Source organism: Oncorhynchus masou, chromosome 3 (genome assembly GCF_036934945.1).
Source record: "Oncorhynchus masou masou isolate Uvic2021 chromosome 3, UVic_Omas_1.1, whole genome shotgun sequence".
Classification (NCBI taxonomy): Eukaryota; Metazoa; Chordata; class Actinopteri; order Salmoniformes; family Salmonidae; genus Oncorhynchus; species Oncorhynchus masou.
In genome coordinates this window covers 13,173,414-13,197,814 of record NC_088214.1, presented here as the reverse complement: position 1 = coordinate 13,197,814, position 24,401 = coordinate 13,173,414, and the positions used below count along the sequence as shown (strand labels likewise).

At 44.5% G+C, this 24,401-nt stretch overlaps 1 protein-coding gene across 1 annotated transcript in view; it reads right to left on the bottom strand.

Moving 5' to 3' along the window:
- Window positions 1-24,401, bottom strand: part of LOC135510535 (potassium/sodium hyperpolarization-activated cyclic nucleotide-gated channel 2-like) — an 88,926-nt gene that overhangs the window by 62,818 nt on the left and 1,707 nt on the right. The window contains exons 2-3 of the mRNA XM_064931546.1: window positions 12,874-13,297; window positions 4,274-4,435 (exon numbers count right to left, since the gene is read on the bottom strand). Of these exons, the coding sequence (XP_064787618.1) occupies window positions 4,274-4,435; window positions 12,874-13,297 (586 nt within the window). The remainder of the gene's footprint in view (window positions 1-4,273; window positions 4,436-12,873; window positions 13,298-24,401) is intronic.

The following is a 24,401-nucleotide window of genomic DNA, read 5'->3' as shown; positions in this document are numbered from 1 at the left end:
ATAGGTTCACCACTATACTAACCTGTCACACACTGAAGGCCTATAGGTTCACCACTAAAGGCCTATAGGTTCACCACTGAAGGCCTATAGGTTCACCACTGTAGGCCTATAGGTTCACCACTGAAGGCCTATAGGTTCACCACTGAAGGCCTATAGGTTCACCACTGAAGGCCTATAGGTTCACCACTGTACTAACCTGTCACACACTGAAGGCCTATAGGTTCACCACTAAAGGCCTATAGTTTCACCACTGTACTAACCTGTCACACACTGAAGGCCTATAGGTTCACCACTAAAGGCCTATAGGTTCACCACTGAAGGCCTATAGGTTCACCACTGAAGGCCTATAGGTTCACCACTGAAGGCCTATAGGTTCACCACTGAAGGCCTATAGGTTCACCACTGAAGGCCTATAGGTTCACCACTGAAGGCCTATAGGTTCACCACTGAAGGCCTATAGGTTCACCACTGAAGGCCTATAGGTTCACCACTAAAGGCCTATAGGTTCACCACTGTACTAACCTGTCACACACTGCAGACCTATAGGTTCACCACTGTACTAACCTGTCACACACTGAAGGCCTATAGGTTCACCTCTGAAGGCCTATAGGTTCACCACTGAAGGCCTATAGGTTCACCACTGAAGGCCTATAGGTTCACCACTAAAGGCCTATAGGTTCACCACTGAAGGCCTATAGGTTCACCACTAAAGGCCTATAGGTTCACCACTAAAGGCCTATAGGTTCACCACTGAAGGCCTATAGGTTCACCACTGAAGGCCTATAGGTTCACCACTGAAGGCCTATAGGTTCACCACTAAAGGCCTATAGGTTCACCACTGAAGGCCTATAGGTTCACCACTATACTAACCTGTCACACACTGAAGGCCTATAGGTTCACCACTATACTAACCTGTCACACACTGAAGGCCTATAGGTTCACCACTAAAGGCCTATAGGTTCACCACTGAAGGCCTATAGGTTCACCACTGTAGGCCTATAGGTTCACCACTGAAGGCCTATAGGTTCACCACTGAAGGCCTATAGGTTCACCACTGAAGGCCTATAGGTTCACCACTGTACTAACCTGTCACACACTGAAGGCCTATAGGTTCACCACTAAAGGCCTATAGTTTCACCACTGTACTAACCTGTCACACACTGAAGGCCTATAGGTTCACCACTAAAGGCCTATAGGTTCACCACTGAAGGCCTATAGGTTCACCACTGAAGGCCTATAGGTTCACCACTGAAGGCCTATAGGTTCACCACTGAAGGCCTATAGGTTCACCACTGAAGGCCTATAGGTTCACCACTGAAGGCCTATAGGTTCACCACTGAAGGCCTATAGGTTCACCACTGAAGGCCTATAGGTTCACCACTAAAGGCCTATAGGTTCACCACTGTACTAACCTGTCACACACTGCAGACCTATAGGTTCACCACTGTACTAACCTGTCACACACTGAAGGCCTATAGGTTCACCTCTGAAGGCCTATAGGTTCACCACTGAAGGCCTATAGGTTCACCACTGAAGGCCTATAGGTTCACCACTGAAGGCCTATAGGTTCACCACTGAAGGCCTATAGGTTCACCACTAAAGGCCTATAGGTTCACCACTGAAGGCCTATAGGTTCACCACTAAAGGCCTATAGGTTCACCACTGAAGGCCTATAGGTTCACCACTGAAGGCCTATAGGTTCACCACTGAAGGCCTATAGGTTCACCACTAAAGGCCTATAGGTTCACCACTAAAGGCATATAGGTTCACCACTAAAGGCCTATAGGTTCACCACTGAAGGGCTATAGGTTCACCACTGAAGGCCTATAGGTTCACCACTGAAGGCCTATAGGTTCACCACTGTACTAACCTGTCTATAATAGATATAAAGCCTGTTAAGATGTTCATGTTTTAACAAAGGAGGGTATATATATTTGGTCTGGCGAAGAGCTTTTATGCACTGGTCTCGGCTGGTCTTATTAGGAGTCCTCCCTGTCCGAGACAGAGTCAATACCGAGTACAAATGTATCAAACACCGAGACAAGACCGAGACACTCAATATGTGGTCTTGAGACCGGACATCTTGAGTAATACAACACTGATTAGCATCATGTGATGTCTTTCATTCAACAAAGAAGGGAACAGGCTCTTCATACTCTTCAAAAGGGTTACAACAACCTGCCTGCCCTCGCCCCCGTCCGCCTCACGTTGCCCTCCATGAGTTACTGCCTGTGGGGACTCCTGACTCCTCCACCGGCCTGTACTATAGCTTGTGTAGGTGTAGTAGTGATGATGGATGTCCTGGCTGCTACACGGTGGCTAATGTTACGAGTTGTCAGCCACTGAATAACGGGGAGGTCTCAGGTGGCCTGGGCCGCTCGCTTCAGAGTGACGGCCCTCTGGAGAGATGCTGCCCTTGATTATACACCAGGAGGGAGGAAGAGGGGGAGGGAAAGGGGGAAGAGGGGGAAGTCAATGGCCTGACAGAGAGAGAGTGTCAGTTTGGGAGTTTATACAGTACACTATAAAGTATTCAGGACCCCTAGGTGTCTATTATAGAAGGATATGGTTTTTACTTTGAGGTGGCCTGTCAGAATGCCTGTACCTGTCAGAGAAGGTCAAGAGGTTTATTACAGTCTGACATCACACTTATGGGAAATGACAATCCCACTCCTGAGAGGTGGAGATGTTCAGAATCATTAGAGAGAGTGTCCTAGGAAATCCACACGAGTCCCACTGTTGTTATCACATTCTCAAACATGCCTTTCATATTAGCATTGTTACCTGATCAATCAACAAATCAACTAATATCTGTTCTGGTCACTTGAACCCTCACCTCACCCCTGCAATACCTCCCAAGGTCGTAAAATTGGGAAGCAGAGCCAAGGTAGTTTTCTCCTTTCTCAGCTGACCTGATTTAAACAAATCTTGAGACACAAAACAGCTGGAAACACAGCTCAGATGACAGTCTTGACAGTCTAGTCTAATTCAATTGGATATCACAAACCAAGAGGGATTCGTCCCTTCATAACATTTAAGTCATTTAGCAGAAAACTTTAATCTGCTGTCTCCTTTCATTGCTTTAGGCCCACCGGGGGACTCATTTGATGGGGTATTAGTTCTGTACGTCGATAAAAAGGACCACACGTCAACATCTGCCCTGCAGGAAAATGTAAAAATAACGGAACATTTACGTGACGTGGTGGTAGGCCCAATGACAGCAGAGGAGCAGAACCCAATCCGTTTAAAAACCCATTTGGAGCTGTGCCTGGTGGGTAGGGCAGAGGCTGGGAGACGGAGCGGTTTTCCCTGGGCATGTAAAAGACCGGACTGACGGATGGACCTAGAAACACCCCGCTTTTACCTCCCAGAGAAAAGAGACAAGAACAAAGGCACATGCTGCTCGGGCACATTCCCATTCCTCCCGTTCCCTCTTAATCTTCCCTGTCATCGCCCCTCCCTGATGAGAAAAAGAGAGGGAGGGATGGAGGGATGCGGAGGGAGAGAGGGATGTGGAGGGAGGGAGAGATGGAGGGAGGGATGCGTAGGTGTGCATAAATCGTGTTGCCTGACTTGTTATTTTTCTCACCGTTCCCTCGCTTGTCTTCAGATGGCTGGGCTGGCTGTGTCTGGCTCACTGGCTGACTGTTCTAACAGTAGACGGTTCAAACAACCATCAATAGTACTAATCACTGGACTGATTTCTAGTTAAAACACACTGATGTGTTTTCCCAATAGGCCTCACAAAGCTTTCATTACAAGCAATATGATGAAGGTCTTTTGTTCTATTGATAAATCAACAACAGAATCTGTATCTGAAAGATGTTTTTGTGTACCTGTGGGAGACTATTCTTATTGATTAGGAACCAAGCATTGATTAATGAATGGCTTATGTGTGATGTTTCTTTTTGCCGCTCTAGTCGCTAGTTCTAACTATGAATGTATATAATAGGTTGAATCCCCCGCACACCCAAAATGTATTACTGAAGGTGCTGAAAACTGGATAAACTGAAAAAAGGCTCTGCACACTTCCAGTCCGATACAAAGTTATTTTAATTGTATCTGAGCTTTTGGTCAATCAACCTTCATCAGAGCATAACTGTGTATAATATGTGTATATTATGTGTATAATATGCCCTGATGAAGGTCAATTGAACAAAAGCTTAGCTACAATTAAAATAACTTTGTATCGAACTGGAAGTGTGCAGAGCCTTTTTTCTGTTTATCCAGTTTTACTTGTGAATGTAAAACATGTAATGAATCAAACACATACCACCATCTTGTTGAGGGAGACCCAGCAGTCCTGGGGGAAGTCCTGCAGCATGGGAACCAGGAATTGCAGACAGCCATCCCAGTGACACAGCAGCAGCATCATACCAATCAGGTTGAAGATACGCATTACTGCACTGGCCAGGTCATAGGTCATATGGAAGATCTAAAACAGAGATGGAGAGACAAGGAATGGGTTAAGGCGGAAAGGAAGGATGTGTGTGTGTGTGTGTGTGTGTGTGTGTGTGTGTGTGTGTGTGTGTGTGTGTGTGTGTGTGTGTGTGTGTGTGTGTGTGTGTGTGTGTGTGTGTGTGTGTGTGTGTGTGTGTGTGTGTGTGTGTGTGAGAGAGAGAGACATCGAGAGATAGAGAAGCAGAGAGAGAGAGAAAAATAGAGAATCACAGTAACAGAATTCTTCAAGATTTCCTGTTTAATTTGCTGCAAGATTCTCTAGTGATCAAGATGACAATCCCTAGAAGCAGGATTAAAGGAGAAGACTACAGTCAGCAGAACCATGTTGCCTGCTGTTCCTTTGGACCAGATTAAGAACGATTCATGAGAGGGGGAAGACAGCTTCCCATCAGTCGGCCATCAGATACACAGCAGGAACAGAGCAGACGTGTTACAGCCAGATACAACACATTAATCAGAAGTGTAACAGGACTCCCTCACTCATTCCCACACAAACACAAACCGGTACACAAGTCTGTAGGCACAGATGGATATACACGGCAGGTAGCCTAGTGGTGAGAGCTTTGGACTAGTAACCGAAAGGTTGCAAGATCAAATCCCCGAGCTAACAAGGTAAAAATCTGTCATTCTGCCCTTGAACAAGGCAGTTAACCCACTGTTCCTAGGATGTCATTCTAAATAACAATGTGTTCTTAACTGACTAGCCTAGTAAAATACATTTTAAAAAACCCAACCAGATAAAAGGGGTATGCTTCTCTAAACCCAACCAGATAAAAGGGGTATGCTTCTCTAAACCCAACCAGATAAAAGGGGTATGCTTCTCTAAACCCAACCAGATAAAAGGGGTATGCTTCTCTAAACCCAACCAGATAAAATTGGTATGCTTCTCTAAACCCAACCAGATAAAATTGGTATGCTTCTCTAAACCCAACCAGATAAAAGGGGTATGCTTCTCTAAACCCAACCAGATAAAATTGGTATGCTTCTCTAAACCCAACCAGATAAAAGGGGTATGCTTCTCTAAACCCAACCAGATAAAATGCTTCTCTAAACCCAACCAGATAAAAGGGGTATGCTTCTCTAAACCCAACCAGATAAAATTGGTATGCTTCTCTAAACCCAACCAGATAAAATTGGTATGCTTCTCTAAACCCAACCAGATAAAAGGGGTATGCTTCTCTAAACCCAACCAGATAAAAGGGGTATGCTTCTCTAAAAACCAGATAAAAATGCTTCTCTAAACCCAACCAGATAAAAGGGGTATGCTTCTCTAAACCCAACCAGATAAAAGGGGTATGCTTCTCTAAACCCAACCAGATAAAATTGGTATGCTTCTCTAAACCCAACCAGATAAAAGGGGTATGCTTCTCTAAACCCAACCAGATAAAAGGGGTATGCTTCTCTAAACCCAACCAGATAAAATTGGTATGCTTCTCTAAACCCAACCAGATAAAAGGGGTATGCTTCTCTAAACCCAACCAGATAAAATTGGTATGCTTCTCTAAACCCAACCAGATAAAATTGGTATGCTTCTCTAAACCCAACCAGATAAAAGGGGTATGCTTCTCTAAACCCAACCAGATAAAAGGGGTATGCTTCTCTAAACCCAACCAGATAAAAGGGGTATGCTTCTCTAAACCCAACCAGATAAAAGGGGTATAAACCCAACCAGATAAAAGGGGTATGCTTCTCTAAACCCAACCAGATAAAATTGGTATGCTTCTCTAAACCCAACCAGATAAAATTGGTATGCTTCTCTAAACCCAACCAGATAAAATTGGTATGCTTCTCTAAACCCAACCAGATAAAAAGGGTATGCTTCTCTAAACCCAACCAGATAAAAGGATTATGCTTCTCTGGTTTGGCTATTAGGATCACTAAGCTACTCATGTATTTGGCATTGATCAAATGAGCAGGCAGGCAAGCTCTAAACCCCATTCACTTGTGGGTTATTATGGGACTGGGGGCAGGCTGCAGCAGGCTGAGCAGGCTTCCTCATCGTATTCACACTGCAATTTCGGCTACGAACTGAAAAAGTTTGAGGGTTTGCCTACCACCCACTATGCTGGACTTTAGCACATCTGGCTCAGGCTAGATAACCTTGTTGTTATTATTGTGCATAGGCAACTTTACTTATTTATTTGTGTATATATATATATATATTTATTTTCATCAAAGAAAACAGTGTGCAGGTGTGGTTGGAAGCCCAAGGGCTTATAGGAAAACCACACCACAAACAAACAATATACAATAAATAAGTTTTTTATGGAGGAGATTACTGAGTAGTTTGGTTCATCAGGCTGAACCCCAGTCTTCCCTTGAAGTTATTGAGGGATGATGATGTGCGGCAGTGTCTTGTGTTATATAGATGGATTTCAGAATGAACCAGGAAGAATCCAACCGAGGGAGAGAGAGCCTCCCTGTTGGTTGTTTGATCAACAGGACTGTAAAGTTCCCAAAAGTAACACACCCATGGTATTTATATATTTGCAGAAAACCAAATCAGGTTTATTTTGTGACTTTTGCTCCTGCTTTCTAAACAATGATCTAAACAAAGTTGCGCTGTTCTGATGCCAGTAAACACAGCCCAGCGCAGTGCAACAGCTGTCAGCAAAGTGACTGTCACCACACTCACAGCCCTAAACAGTGGAGAAGCACGTCTAGCACCATACTTAACACTTTCTCTCGAGACTCCACTCCACACTCTTAGAAAGGGTTCTTCGGCGGTCCCCATAGGATGACCATTTTTGGTTCCAGGTAGAACACTTTTGGGATCTACCTGGAACCAAAAGGGTTCTTGCTGCAACCAAAAAGGGTTCTTCAAATGTTTCTCCTATGGCAGGGATGGGCAACTTTGATGGGGCCACAGTGGTTTATGGGTCAGCAATTCTAAATATTTTGCCATAGGGTGGAGGAAAATATTTGCAGTTCTTAATATGATAACTGATGATCAATGGGCCCCATGCCGCTCGGTAATTCGACCATGCTTACTACAAGTTTAGATAGCTGGCCGCTAGACTAACTTACCAAAATAAAAAACATTTGGTGATATGGGCTAATTGAGTGAATGCTGACGCACAACCAAATATAGAAATGGTGTATTCTATTATTCTAACTCTCAATAGTAAGTTGAGACCCCGACTGAGTACCATATATCTTTGTTGCCTGTTTAACACCAGCCCATCTTAGCACTCATCTTCCATGCATGCCAAGTATCCTCCTCTACCCATCATGCACCGCTCTGTGTGTTTGTCGCATAATGTCTTCAGAAAATCCAATTATCCAAAGGTCATGTGCACACACAGGGCCCAGTGCATCCATCCACCATCCGCCATCCACTCCAGGGGCCCAACCAAGCACAAAGTACCCCTTCAAAAAATGAATCGAGAAGAGGCATATATGTACTGTAGATGAACAAATAACTAGATATGAAGGCCGAAGGAAAAACCAGCTAATCAGAAATCCATTCCCGAAGCCAACAAAGAGACAGAAAATGTATGGAAACACAATTAAACCCATACGAGGAACGCTAGCCTAACTGAATTACAGGTTGGTAATAATAACAATTAGCAAGACATACAGTATGATCATAGTGAGCACCCCCTCCGGTGTACCATATTATCACCCCTCCACCCCACCTGCCCCTCCTCAGGGGTCTTAATTGATTAAATGTGTTTGCATCTCTAATATGCTGCCTATGAAGACGAGCTGACACCTTCTGGGATTCACAGGTCAAAGGGGGAGACGGTGACGACACTGATGGTGATTAGGATGCAAAGTGTGTTTAAAAGCTTAAACCCTCCTGCCAACAACATCACACATATTTCAGTGAGAACAGCAAAGCAAACCTCCTGGCCCTTGACAAACGACTGGGAACAAACTAACATATGCAGCTTGCAGACAGGGCCGGGTCCAGACTGATCATCTGTCTCACAGCTTATTGGGCATCAGCCAACAACTAAATGTCTGAGAAGGAACTCAGTGACCTAACAGCACCTATAAACAGATCTGCTTTTTTATTCATTTATGCAGAAGTCCAAATGTATTGGAGACCAAGAGTTCCTGGTTACAGAGCAGTGTGGTGTGCTGGTTGAATATTCTATGCTTGACAGAGCATTCAATGATTGTCTACCTAGACAACTTGTCTAGACAACCTTTAGCATAATTCACTACCCCTCACTCCCCCTCAATACCTCTCACTAGCTCTCAATACTCAATTCACTATCTTCAATTCACTACGCCTCTCTACCTAATTCACTATCTACAATTCACTACCCCTCACTCCCCCTCAATACCTCTCACTAGCTCTCAATACCCAATTCACTATCTTCAATTCACTACGCCTCTCTACCCAATTCCCTATCTACAATTCACTACCCCTCAATACCCAATTCACTATCTACAATTCACTATCTACAATTCTCTACCCCTCACGACCCAATTCACTATCTACAATTCATTATCTACAATTCACTACCCATCACTACCCAATTCACAACCCCTCACTGCCCAACTCACTATTTACAATTCATGATCTACAATTCACTATTTACAATTCACTATCTACAATTCACTACCCCTCACTACACCTAGAGTAAAGCACTTTAGACCTACAGTGGAAAGTGTGGTAAAAAATCCAATCCATTATCATTATTGCCATAGGACATTTATCTCATTGTCTATAAATTACTTCTGTGTGATGCTGTCCTACCTCCCTACTGTACCTTCTCTCTGACAATAATTGTACTTTGCAAGCATAGCCATTAAGGCTGGGAATCGTATGGGACCTCAAACTACAATATTATCACTATACTTAGGTGCCAATACGATATGTATTGCGATTCTCATGATTCTATATCAAATCAAATTGTATTAGTCATGCGCCGAATACAACAGGTGTAGAATAAGAGATAAAACTAACAAGTAATTAAAGAGCAACAGTAAAAAATAACAATATATACAAGGGGGTGCCGGTACAGAGTCAATGTGCGGGGGCACCGGTTAGTTGAGGTAGTATGTACATGCCTATACATAGATGACAACAGAGAGTGGCAGTGGTGTGGAGGGGGGGCCATTTGACAACATCAGGAGTCTTATGGCTTGGGGGTAGAAGCTGTTTAGAAGCCTCTTAAACCTAGACTTGGCGCTCCGGTACAGCTTGCCGTGTGGTAGCAGAGAGAACAGTCTATGACTAAGATGGCTGTAGTCTTTGACAATTTTAGGGCCTTCCTCTGACACTGCCTGGTATAGAGGTCCTGAATGGCAGGAAGCTTGGCCCCAGGGATGTACTGGGCCGTACACACTACCTTCTGTAGTGCCTTGCGGTCGGAGGTCGAGCAGTTGCCATACCAGGCAGTGATCAACCGATCAGGATGCTCTCGAGGGTGCAGCTGTAAAACCTTTTGAGGATCTGAAGACCCATTTAAAATCTTTTCAGTCTCCTGAGGAGGAATAGGTTTTGTCGTGCCCGCTTCACGACTGTCATGGTGTGCTTGGATCATGTTAGTTTGTTGGTAATGTGGACACCAAGGAACTTGAATCTCTCAACCTGCTCCACTGCAGCCCCGTCGATGAGAATGGGGGCATGATCGGTCCTCTTTTTCCTGTAGTCCACAATCATCTCCTTTGTCTTGATCACGTTGAAGGAGAGGTTATTGTCCTGGCACCACATAGCCAGGTCCCTGTCTTGTTGTTGTCGGTGATCAGGCTTTTGTGTCATTGGCAAATGTAATGATAGTGTTGGAGTCGTGCCTGTGCGTGCAGTCATGAGTGAACAGGGAGTACAGGAGTTGGCTGGGCACACACCCCTGAGGGGCCCCTGTGTTGAGGATCAGCGTGGCGGATATGTTGTTACCTACCCTTAACACTTGGGGGCAGCTGTCAGGAAGTCCAGGATCCAGTTGCAGAGGGAGGTGTTTAGTCCCAGGGTCCTTAGCTTAGTGATGAGCTTTGAGGGCACTATGGTGTTGAACGCTGAGCTGTAGTCAATGAATAGCATTCTCACGTGTTCCTTTTGTCCAGGCGGGAAAGGGCAGTGTGGAGTGCAATAGAGACTGCATCATCTGTGGATCTGTTTGGGCGGTTAGAAAATTGGAGTGGGTCGAGGATTTCTGGGATGATGGTGTTGATGTGATCCATGACCAGCCTTTCAATGCACTTCATGGCTACAGACATGAGTGCTATGGGTCAGTAGTCATTTAGGCAGGTTACCTTAGTGTTCTTGGGCACAGGCACTATGGTGGTCTGCTTAAAACATGTTGGTATTACGGACTCGGACAGGGAGAGGCTGAAAATGTTAGTGAAGACACTTGCTAGTTGGTCAGCACAGGCTCGCAGTACACGTCCTGGTAATCTGTCTGGCCCTGCGGCCTTGTAAATGTTGACCTGTCTAAAGGTCTTACTCATATCGGCTGCGGAGAGCGTGATCACACAGTCTTCCGGTACAGCTGGTGCTCTCATGCATGTTTCAGTGTTATTTGCAATCAAAGTGAGCATAGAAGTAGTTTAGCTCGTCCAGTAGGCTGGTGTCACTGGGCAGTTCTCGGCTGTGCTTCCCTTTGTTATCTGTAATGGCTTCCAGGCCCTGCCACATCTGACGAACGTCAGAGCCAATGTAGTACGACTCGATCTTAGTCCTGTATTGACGCTTGCTTGTTTGATGGTTCATCGGAGGGCATAGCGGGATTTCTTATAAGCTTCCGGGTTAGAGTCCTGGTCCTTGAAAGCGGCGGCTCTAGCCTTTATCTCAGTGCGGATGTTGCCTGTAATCCATAGCTTCTGGTTGGGGTATGTACGTACGGTCACTGTGGGGATGACGTCATCGATGCACTTATTGATAAAGCCAATGACAGATGTGGTGTACTCCTCAATGCCATTGGAGGAATCCCGGAACATATTCCAGTCTGTGCTAGCAAAACACTACTGTTGTTTAGCATCTGCTTCATCTGATCACTTTTTTATTGATCTAGTCACTGGTTCTTCCTGCTATAATTTTTGCTTGTAAACAGGAATCAGGAGGATGGAATTATGGTCAGATTTGCCAAATGGAGAGCGAGGGAGAGCTTTGTATGCATCTCTATGTGTGGAGTATAGGTGTTCCAGTGATCTTTTCCCTCTGGTTGCACATTTAACATGCTGATAGAAATTTGGTAAAACTGATTTAAGATTCCCTGCATTAAAGTCCCCGGCTACTAGGAACGTCGCCTCTGGGTGAACGTTTTCTTGTTTGCTTATGGCAGAGTACAACTCATTATATGCTGTCTTAGTGCCAGTCATTGACTGTGCTCTGTAAACAGCTACAAAGAATATAGATGAAAACTCTCTCGGTAGGTAGTGTGGTCTGCAGCTTATCATGAGAAACTCTACCTCAGGCGAGCAACAGCTAGAGACTTCCTTAGATATCGTGCACCAGTTGTTGTTTACAAAAATACATAGACTGCCCCCCTTTGTCTTACCAGACACCGCTGTTCTATACTGCCGGTACATCGTATAACCAGCCAGCTGTATGTTGATATTGTCGTCGTTCAGCCATGACTCCATGAAGCATAAGATGTTACAGTTTTTAATGTCCCATTGGAAGTTTAATCTTCCCAGTAACTCGTCCATTTTATTGTCCAAGGATTGCATGTTTGCTAGCAGAATTGAGGGAAGTGGGGGTTTATTCGATCGCCTCCGACTTCTCAGAAGGCAGCCCGCTCTCTGGGCTCTCTTTCTCCGCCTCCTCTTCACGCAGATGACTGGGTTCGGGGCCAGTTCCCGAGGGAGCCGTATATCCTTGGGCTCGTCAGAGTCATGAAAGAAGAAAAAGCATTCTGCTAGTCCGTGGTGAGTAATCGCAGTCCTGATATCGAGAAGTTATTTTCGGTCATAATAGACGCTAGCAGCAACATTACGTACAAAAATAGTAAAAAAATAAGTTACAAACAAAGCAGATAAACAAACAAAAAAACACAATCGGTTGGGGGCACGTAAAATGTCTGCCTTCTGCTCCGGTGCCATCTTACTCAATACTGTGATTTTAGCGCAATTCGATGTTCCAAACATATTGCTCAACATATGTCTGCCGCAGATGGACAAGAGAAAGCCATGAGAATGAGTTTTAATCTATCAAGGAAATAAAAGTTCTGAAAACAAATTGTCTCCCTACTTAAAAATAAAATGGAGAACAAGCTATGAAGGGAAAATACTGGACATGTAACTATAGATTTTTCCTCCTCATCACTAATAGCCATCTAGCTTTATTAGCATTTCCATCTATAGTGACTATCTTAAACCATGTAGCATGTAGCCATGATGCTGTGAGTGGGCACTACAGATTAATAGTGGATGAGATGAGTTTCCATGTTACAAGCTCTAAGAGTTCAAGTGAATGGTGCTCTATGTCTACTATCATTACAATCACTCATCTCCTACCTCTTCCCACTGGTGGATGTAGCGGATGAGCCGGGACAACCTCAGCAGCCTCAGCAGGCTCAGGATCTTAGTGAAGCGTACGATCCTCAGGGCCCTGGCCGTCTTATACATCTCAGAGTCGATCCCCTTCTCCACGATCAGGAAGATATAATCCACGGGGATGGAGGAGACAAAGTCCACGATGAACCAGGTCTTCAGGTACGTCTTCTTGATGGTCTTGGGGTCCAGGATGATGTCAGAGTTGTCCTCGATGATGATGCCAGTGCGGAAGTTGAGGACCAGGTCCATGAGGAAGAAGGTGTCGGAGATGACGTTGAAGATGATCCAGGGGGTGGTCGTCCCATCGTTGAAGAAGGTGATGCCCACCGGGATGACAATCAGGTTACCCACCATGAAGAGAAGCATCGTGAAATCCCAGTAGAACCTGGAGAGAAAGGAAGAGAGAGAGAGCACACGTGTGTGTGTGTGTGTGTGTGTGTGTGTGTGCGCATGCGAGCGAGTGTGTGAGTGTGTGTGCGTGTGTGCGTGCGTGTGCGTGCGTGTGCGTGCGAGTGTGTGTGCGCGTGCGTGTGTGCGTGTGTGTGCGAGTGTGTGCGTGTGTAGGCAGGAAAGGGAGAATTGAGAGGAGGAGGAAAGGGGCGGAGTAGAGGACAAAAACAGAGTGAGCGAGAACAGAGAGAGAAGCTGACAGGCAGAGGAGACTTTCTAACAAAGGCTGGTGAGAGTGGAAACAAACTACATAGACCTACAATAGATGAGGGTGAAGGATAATGTTAAACTAATTACTATTGATGAAGTAAAATGAGTATGATTGTTGTAAATCATTGTTTTAGTAAAAAATATTAACCTATTATTATTGTAGTAAACATAGGCCTATGCGTGTGTTCGTGTGTGTGTTCGTGTGTGTCCTGACGGTCCACATTGTTCCATAAGGTGTTATCAGTTTTTCAAATCAGATTTTACTGCTTGAATGAGTTACTTGATGGGGAATAGAGTCCCATGTAGTCATGGCTCTGTTTAGTACTGTGTGTTTCCAGAGTCCATTCTGTACTTGGGGACCTAAGAGACCTCTGGTGGCATGTCTTGTGTGGTATGCATGGGTGTCTGAGCTGTGTGCTAGTTGTTTGATCAGACAGCTTGGTGCATTTAACATGTCAATGCCCCTCACAAATAAAAGTTTGAGCCAGGAGAGATGGACATGCATGTTATTGATGTTAACTCTCCGAGTACATTTAAGTGCCATCCGTGCTGCTCTGTCCTGGGCCAACTGTAATTTGCCTATGTGCCATTTGGCCATATGACTGGGCAATAGTCCAGGTACAACAAAACTAGATAATTTATTAAGGACAGACCTCTCCCCATCTTAGCTACCATCGCATCAATATGTTTTGACCATGACTGTTTGCAATCCAGGGTTACTCCAAACAGTTGAGTATCCTCACCGCTCAATTTCCACATGATTCATTACAAGTTTTAGTTGAGGATTAGGTTTTAGTGAATGATTTGTCCCAAATACAATGCATATTACTTGCCACCCATTCTAAACCTGACTGGGCTCTTTGTTAAGTGTTGCAGTGATTTCACTTGCTGTGGTAGCCGATGTATAGTGTGGAGTCATCAGCAAACATAGACACACAGGTTTTACTCAGTGCCAATGGCAGGTCATTAGTAAAGATTTAAAATAGTAAAGGGCCTAGATAGCTGCCCTGGGGAATGTCCAACTATACCTGGATTACGTTGGAGAGGCTTCCATTTAAAAAAAAACACCCTCTGTGCTCTGTTAGACAGAACGCTCGATCCACGCTATAGCAGGGATGTAAAGCCATAACGCATTCGTTTTTCCAGCAGCAGATTATGATGATAATGTCAAAATCTCCACTGAAGTGTAACAATACAGCTCCAACAATTTTCTAATAATCAATTTCTTTCAGCCACTCATCAGTCATTTGTGTAAGTGCTGATAGTCAGTTGATCATTTGTTTACTGTGAAATAGCATTGTATCTGGTCAAACACAATTTTTCCTAAAGGTTTACTAATGATCGGTAGCTGGCTGATTGGTCAGCTGTTTGAGTAAGTAAGGGATGCTTTGATATTCTTGGGTAGCCAAATGACTTTTCCTTCCCTTCAGGCCGGAGGGCACACGTTCCCGTAGGCTTAGATTGAAAAGATGGCAAATAGGAGTGGCAATATACAGTGCCTTCAGAAAGTATTAAAACCCTTTGGCTTATTCCAAATTCTGTTGTGTTACAGCCTGAATTCAAATTGGAAAAAAAAATATATATAATCCTACCCATCAACACGCAATACCCCACAAGGACAAAGTGAATACATGTTTTTAGACATTTAAGCATATATATTGAAAATTAAATACAGAAATATTTAATTTAAATAAGTATTCACACCCCTGAGTCAATAGAGTTGAAATCGGAAGTTTACATACCTCTTAGCCAAATACATTTAAACTCAGTTTTTCACAATTCCTGACATTTAGTCCTAGTAAAAATTCCCTGTCTTAGGTCAGTTAGGATCACCATGTTATTTTAAGAATGTGAAATGTCAGAATAATAATAGAGAGAACGATTTATTTCAGATTTGATTTCATTCATCACATTCCCAGTGGGTCAGAAGTTTACATACACTCATTTAGTATTTGGTAGCATTGCCTTTAAATTGTTTATCTTGGGTCAAACGTTTCGGGTCACCTTCCACAAGCTTCCGACAATAAGTTGGGTGAATTTTGGCTCATTTCTCCTGACAGAGCTGGTGTAACTGAGTCAGGTTTCTAGGCCTCCTTATTCACACACGCTTTTTCAGTTCTGTCCACAAATGTTCTATAGGCTTGAGGTCAAGGCTTTGTGATGGCCACTCCAATACCTTGACTTTGCTGTACTTAAGCCATTTTTCCACAACTTTGGAAGTATGCTTGGGGTCATTGTCCATTTGGATGACCCCTTTGCGACCAAGCTTTAACTTCCTTACTGATTTCTTGAGACATGGCTTCGATATATCTACATAATTTTCCTTCCTCAGGATATCATCTATTTTGTGAAGTGCACCAGCAAAACACCCCCACAACATGATGCTGCCACCCCCGTGCTTCACGGTTGGGATGGTGTTCTTCGGTTTGCAAGCCCCCCCCTTGTTCCTCCAAACATAACGATGGTCATTATGGCCAAACAGTTCTATTTTTGTTTCATCAGACCAGAGGACATTTCTCCAAAAAGTATGATCTTTGTCCCCATGTGCAGTTGCAAACCGTAGTCTGGCTTTTTTATTGTGGTTTTGGAGCAGTGGCTTCTTCCTTGCTGAGCCACCTCTCAGGTTATGTTGATGTAGGACTCGTTTTACTTTGGATATAGATGCTTTTGTACCTGTTTCTTCCAGCATCTTCACAGGGTCCTTTGATGTTGTTCTGGGATTTATTTGCACTTTTCTCACCAAAGTACATTCAACTCTAGGAGAGAGAACGCTCCTTCCTGAGCGGTATGACGGCTGTGTGGTTCCATGGTGTTTATACTTGCGTACTGTTGTTTGTACAGATGAACGTGGTACGTTCAGGCGTTTGGAAATTGCTCCCAAGGATGAACCAGACTTTTGGAGGTCTACAAAAAAAATTTTGTGGTCTTGGCTGAATTCTTTTGAATTTCCCATCAAGCGAAGAGGCACTGAGTTTGAAGGTAGGCCTTGAAATACATCCACAGGTACACCTCCAATTGACTCAAATTATGTCACTTAGCCTATCAGAAGCTTCTATAGCAATGACATCATTTTTTGAAATTTCCCAAGCTGTTTAAAGGCACAGTCTAGTGTGTGTAAACTTCTGACCAACTGGAATTGTGATACAGTGAATTATAAGTGAAATAATCTGTCTGTAAACAATTGTTGGAAAAATTACTTGTGTCATGCACAAAGTAGATGTCCTAACCGACTTGCCAAAACTATAGTTTGTTAACAAGAAATTTGTGGAGTGGTTGAAAAACTAGTTTTAATGACTCCAACCTAAGTGTATGTAAACTTCCGACTTCAACTGTACATGTTAGAATCACCTTCAGCAGAGATTACAGCTGTGAATCTTTCTGGGTAAATCTCTGAGAGATTTGCACACTTGGAATGTACAATATTTGCCAATTATTCTTCACAAAATTCTTCAAATTCTGTCGAATTTGTTGTTTATCATTGCTAGACAACCATTTTCAAGTTTTGACATAGATTTTCAAGCAGATTTAAATCAAAACTGTAACTCGGCCACTCGGGTACATTTACTGTCTTCTCTGTACGCAACTCCAGTGTATATTTGGCCTTGTGTTTAAAGTAATTTCCTACTGGAAGGTGAATTCATCTCCCAGCGTCTAGTGGAAAGCAGATTGAACTAGGTTTTCCTCTAGGATTTTGCCTGTGCTTAGCTCCATTCCATTTATTTTTTATCCTCGAAAACTCCCCAGTCCTTAATGATTAAAAGCATATCCATAACGTGATGCGGCCACCATTAAGCTTGAAAATGTGGAGAGGAGTACTCAGTAATGTGTTGCATTGGATTTACACCAAACATAACACTTTGTATTCAGGACAAAAAGTTAATTTATTCACCATATTCTTTGCTGTATTACTTTAGTTCCTTGTTGCAAACAGGATGCATGTTTTTATAATACTGTCACAAATCCCGTTTCCTGAGTCTGTTTTTTGCCTGTGTTCTGTCCTGGAGTGATTTTTCCGGCGTCCTGGAACGCACCCTGTCTGGTTGCCGGGCAATGAAGCTAGTTGGGAGTTCTGATTACCCGCACATGTATCCCATCAGCTATCTGCACACCTGGTCCTGATCATCATCTCTCCTCTTCATAAGCCCGGACCTGACATCCATTCCCTGCCGGATCGTTAGCCATGAACAGTATGTCGGTGCCATAGTATCAGCCTCAAGTTGGATAGAATTTGTTTTGTTGTTTTTTATGTATTGCTTGCCTTAAACTTACCTCCGTTTGTTCTGTCTTCAGTTACTCACCCGGATCATTTACCCCATTCCCGCCTGGTCGTCGGAGAATTCCGCTACCCCATTGGATCCACCTATTTACTCCCATCAACTCACCACCGCTGCCCGCTACGCCACCTGGATATATCTACCCATTCACATTCACTTGTAAATAAATACTCACCTTCTTCCTACTCTCCTTGTCCTGGTCTGCTTCTGGGTTCGATTTTGAAAGAACGTGACAAATACGTTTATTCTGTACATGCTTCCTTCTTTTCACTCTGTCAATTAGGTTAGTATTGTGGAGTAACTACAATGTTGTTGATCCACAGTGTTACGGCTTTCGTTGTGGGAAGGAGAGTCGGACCAAAATGCGGCATGTAGATTACGATTCATGTTTAATGACAAACACTAAACACAAACACTACAAAACAATAAACGTAACGAAAACCGAAACAGCCTATACTTGTGTAAACTAACACAGAACAAGGACATCAGGACACTAAGAACAGTCACCCATGAAACACTCAAAGAATATGGCTGCCTAAATATGGTTCCCAATCAGAGACAACGATCAACACCTGCCTCTGATTGAGAACCACTTCAGACAGCCATAGATTCACCTAGAACACCCCACTAAGCTACCATCCCAATACATGTGAAAAACCCCCAATACAAAACACACCACATACAAAAACCCATGCCACACCCTGGCCAGACCAAATAAATGAACAAAATACTAAGACCAGGGCATGACAAAACCCCCCCAAGGTGCGGACTCCCGGCCGCACACCAAAAACCATAGGGGAGGGTCCGGGTGGGCGTCTGTTCATGGTGGCGGCTCCGGCGCGTGACGTGGACCCCACTCTGACAAAGCCTTAGTCTCTCTTCCTCGCGTCCTTAGATAGGCCACCCTCGCCACCAACCTTGGCCTAGTAGTCCTCACCCAGGACCCCACTGGACTGAGGGGCAGCTCGGGACTAAAGCAACTCGGGACTGAGGGGTAGCTCGGGACTGAGAGGAAGCTCAGCACTGAGAGGAAGCTCAGGCAGGTAGTTGGCTCTGGCAGATCCTGGCTGGCTGGTGGTTCTGGCAGATCCCGGCAGACTGGCGGATCTGGAAGATCCCGGCAGACTGGCGGATCTGGAAGAGTCTGGCTGACTGGCGGATCTGGAAGAGTCTGGCTGACTGGCGGATCCTGGCAGACTGACGGCTCTGGCTGCTCCATGCTGACTGACGGCTCTGGCTGCTCCATGCTGCCTGACGGCTCTGGCTGCTCCATGCTGCCTGACGGCTCTGGCTGCTCCATGCTGTCTGACGGCTCTGGCTGCTCCATGCAGACTGGCAGCTCTGGCGGCTTCTTGCAGACTGGCAGCTCTGGCGGCTTCTTGCAGACTGGCAGCTCCTTGCAGACTGGCAGCTCCTTGTAGACTGGCTGCTCCATGCAGACTGGCAGCTCTAGCTGCTCCATGCAGACTGGCAGCTCCTTGCAGACTGGCAGCTCTGGCTGCGCTGATCAGGCAGGAGACTCCAGCAGCGCAGGAGAGGAGGAAGGCTCTGGCAGCGCTGGAGAGGCGTGGCGCACTGTAGGCCTGATGCGTGGTGCTGGCACTGGTGGTACTGGGCCGAGGACACGCACAGGAAGCCTGGTGCGGGGAGCTGCCACCGGAGGGCTGGTGCGTGGAGGTGGTACTGGGTAGACCGGACCGTGCAGGCGCACTGGAGCTCTTGAGCACCGAGCCTGCCCAACCTTACCTGGTTGAATAGTCCCGGTCGCTCTGCCAGTGTGGCGAGGTGGAATAGCCCGCACTGGGCTATGCAGGCGAACCGGGGACACCGAGCGCAAGGCTGGTGCCATGTAAGCCGGCCCAAGGAGACGCACTGGGGACCAGATGCGTAGAGCCGGCTTCATGGCATTTGGCTCGACGCTCACTCTAGCCCGGCCGATACGCGGAGCTGGAATATACCGCACCGGGCTATGCACCCGCACTGGGGACACCGTGCACACCACAGCATAACACGGTGCCTGCCCGGTCTCTCTAGCCCCCCGGTAACCACAGGAAGTTGGCGTAGGTCTCCTACCTAGCGTCGCCATACTCCCTGTGAGCCCCCCCCAAGAAAGTTTTGGGGCTGACTCTCGGGCTTCCATCCGCGTCGCCGTGCTGCCTCCTCATACCAGCGCCTCTTCGCTTTCTTCGCCTCCAGTTCTTCCTTGGGGCGGCGATATTCTCCAGGCTGTGCCCAGGGTCCTTCTCCGTCTAGGATTTCCTCCCAAGTCCAGAAATCCTTATTATGTATCTCCTGCTGCTGCTGCCTGTTGACACGCCGCTTGGTCCTGTTGTGGTGGGTGATTCTGTTACGGCTTTCGTTGTGGGAAGGAGAGTCGGACCAAAATGCGGCGTGTAGATTACGATTCATGTTTAATGACAAACACTAAACACAAACACTACAAAACAATAAACGTAATGAACGTAACAAAAACCGAAACAGCCTATACTTGTGTAAACTAACACAGAACAAGGACATCAGGACACTAAGGACAATCACCCACTAAACACTCAAAGAATATGGCTGCCTAAATATGGTTCCCAATCAGAGACAACGATCAACACCTGCCTCTGATTGAGAACCACTTCAGACAGCCATGGATTCACCTAGAACACCCCACTAAGCTACCATCCCAATACATGTGAAAAAACAACAATACAAAACACACCACATACAAAAATCCATGCCACACCCTGGCCTGACCAAATAAATGAAGAAAACACAAAATACTAAGACCAGGGCGTAGCACACAGCTATTAAACTCTGTAACAGTTTTAAAGTCACCATTGACCTCATGACTGGGTGTATGGATGCACCATCCAAAGTATAATTAATAACTTCACCATGCTCAAAGAGATATTCAATGTCTGCTTTTTTTTACCCATCTACCAATAGGTGCCCTTCTTTGCGAGGCATTGAAAAACCTTCCTGGTCTTAGAGTTTTAAATTCACTGCTCGACTGAGGATACAGAGATGAGGTAGCTTGACTGAGGGTAGAGAGATAAAATCAAATCACATCTTATTTGTCACTTGCGCTGAATACAACAGGTGTAGTAGACCTTACAGTGAAATACTTACTTACAAGCACTGAGGGACTCATTCAAAAATCATGTTAAACACTATTATTGCACACAGTCCATGCAACTTATTATGTGACTTGTTAAGCACATGTTTACTCCTGAACGTATTTAGGCTTGCCATAACAAATGGGTTGAATACTTACTGACTCAAGACATTTCAGCTTTCCACATTTAATTCATTTGCAAGAAATGTCAAAAAACATCATTCCACTTTGACATTACAGGGTATTGTTTGTAGGTCAGTGACCATAAATCTCAATTTAATCCATTTTAAATGTAGGCTGTAACACAACGAAATGTGGGAAAAGTCAAGGGATGTGAATTCTTTCTGAAAACACTGTAGTCCGCTATCATCCTGAGACATTTCCCATCCAAGTTGTCAGACGCAGGTGGCTTGTCAGTGTTGGTAAACAACAATCGTTGCTCACCTCTTCCACACTCACTTTACAGAATTAAAAATTGTGTGAATTGAACCATCTTATTTTTGCCCAAAATTGTATTCAAGGTCCTCCAAAGCTTTTTACTATCATTCTTTATAGAATGTATCTTTGTTTCATAGTACCTTTTCTTCTTCTTTTTATTTAGTTTAGTCAAATTATTTCTCATTTGGCAATACATACAATCCATTTAGCTGAGGTGTACCCGGCACAGCCAGAAGAGGACTGGCCACCCCACATAGCCTGGTTCCTCTCTAGGTTTCTTCCTAGGTTTTGGCCTTTCTATGGAGTTTTTCCTAACCACCGTGCTTCTACACCTGCATTGCTTGCTGTTTGGTTTTAGGCTGGGTTTCTGTACAGCACTTTGAGATATCAGCTGATGTACGAAGGGCTATATAAATAAATTTGATTTGATTTAAGGTGTAAAGAGCAGGTTAAACGGTTAGGTGCTGCTGATGACAGTCAGAGGTAGAGGTAGAAGGGAGAGGTAGAGGCAGAGGCAGAGGGGAGAGGTAGAGGAGAGGGGTAGAGAGTAATGGTATAGGTATAGGTAGAGGGGAGGGGTAGAGGTAGAGGGGAGAGGTAGAGGCAGAGGGGAGGGAGAGGTAGAGGTAGAGAGCAATGGTTGAGGTAGAGATAGAGGGGAGAGGTAGATGGGAGAGGTAGAGAGCAATGGTAGAGGTAGAGATAGAGGGGAGAGGTAGAGGGGAGAGGTAGAGGCAGAGGAGAGGGAGAGGAGAGGCAGAGGTGAGGTAGAGGTAGAGGCAGAGGGGAGAGGTAGGCTAGTGAGTGTTCAGATCCACACAGTCAGAGAGGGCTCACTGCAGGTGCAACGCTGAGTCATTACACTGCGACTGAAGCACAAGGTGTGAATAAACCCTGTTAGTCATGTTATTTGTGAGAACTATCGCAGGCCAACTCCTATGAGACTTGTATTTCTTCTGTTGCATAACTCTCCTGAAAACTATATGCTCAAATTACATACACTGAGTTTACCAAATATTAGGAACACCTTTCTAATATTGAGTTGTATCCCCCCCACCTGCACATGCTTTTGCCTTCGGAACAGCCTCAATTCATTGGGGCACGGACTCTAGATGGTGTTGAAAGCGTTCCACAGGGATGCTGGCCCATGTTGACTCCAATGCTTCCCACAGTTGTGTCAAGCTGGCTGGATGTCCTATGGGTGGTGGACCATTCTTGAAATACATGGGAAACTGTTGAGCATTGCAGCTCTTGACACAAACTGGTGCACCTGGCACCTACTACCATACCCTGTTTAAAAGCTCTTAAATGTTTTGTCTTTCCCATTCACCCTCTGAATGTCACACGGACACAATCCATGTCGTAATTGTCTCATGTCTTAAAAATATTTTTTTTACCTGTCTCCTTCCCTTCATCTACACGGATTTAAGTGGACTTAACAAGTGACATCAATAAGGGATCATATAACTTTCACCTGGATTCACCTGGTCAGTCTATGTTATGGAAAGAGCAGGTGTTCTTAGTGTACACTCAAGAGTTATTGGATAGGGGAGATCATGGCACAAAGCAACACAGGGCACAAAGTAACAACTAAATAACTCAGATTAGAAGCCCTTTAGAAAAGTGTTATTTAATGTGCGTATAATTGGTTAGTGTATATACATGCCTAGGAAATGTTGCTTAAATCCATACATTCAAAATATATATATTGACAGGACAAATTCTAAATATTCTTGTCACCTCCCTTTTTTGATTATTGACCTGTGAAACATGTATCTAATCATATCATTTGTTATCAGATAGAATAGGTATTTTGATTGGTATAGTTGATGACAATAATTATTGTTGTATTTTGTCACAATACTCGGATTAGACTCAGATTTGTAATGGGGGTACATTGTAACATTTGTTACAATTAACCTATTACCTAAAATTCAATGGTATTTTATATGGTATTTAGAGACATTTAAATAATGATGTAAAATATCACTTATTTACATCACGTTTGCCAGTACAGCTAAGAGAATCGCTCTAAAACATGGCTACTCCGTTTTTAGTCAATATGACTCGATGAAATTATGAAAAAAATGACAATTTAGTGTATTTATATCCAAATATCAATTTAACATCCGAACATGTTTAAATTACCCCAAATATTTACCATTGAAGACTACCGCCTACGGGGTTAATTGTAAAATGTTACCTTCCACCACTTTCGGGTTGAATTATAAACGTCTGGTATGTCCTAGAAACGTAGTCAGGTTACAGTGTGTAATGGTATCTGAGATACATGTACGTTGTTTGTATAAACAAACTCAAATAACAATTTCATAAAGAAGCAAAATACTGAAATTGTTACTTTGCGCCCAGGTCTCCTATGCCCTAGTATTTTATGTCTTGTACTGAGTCAACATTATTTGATTCCATTCGTTAAGATGAGCGGAGTCGAAAAACAGCACGAGGTGTGATTTGTGAATCGAAAGTAAGCTAGCTCCAGAGTTGATCATTCTGCCAGCTCCACTTTCGGTTAGGCGGGAGCTGTCCACTTGTGACGAGTGGTGCTGAAAGAGGGACGGTAGCGCCCATGTGTCTCTCAAGAAATCCAGTGACGCAAAGATGCAATTTCACGACCATGTAAACAATGGCATATTACTCAGAGACAGGGCCCAATTCACGAAAATAAAGCATTTCACAATCAACATGACCCTCTCAAACGCGTGAGAACCCCAATATTGTGACAAACGGCGTGAGAAGTCAAGTAGCCTTATCGCTGATAAAACCGTGATGAACGGGTAAAGAAAACCCCTCATTAAAATGCCTGATCCGGGGAGTCATAGAGTAATAGAGGCGGATATGTCTCGAATGAGCATGCTTGAGGTTTTAGCACACTTGGCTCAAGGTGACATTCAATTACTGAGTGCATCACACACCCCGGCAGTCCTATCAGCCAAGGATCTGGCCGACAGCCATAGGCTACTACGCTAACCTCGACTCGAAACAAAAACAAATCATTT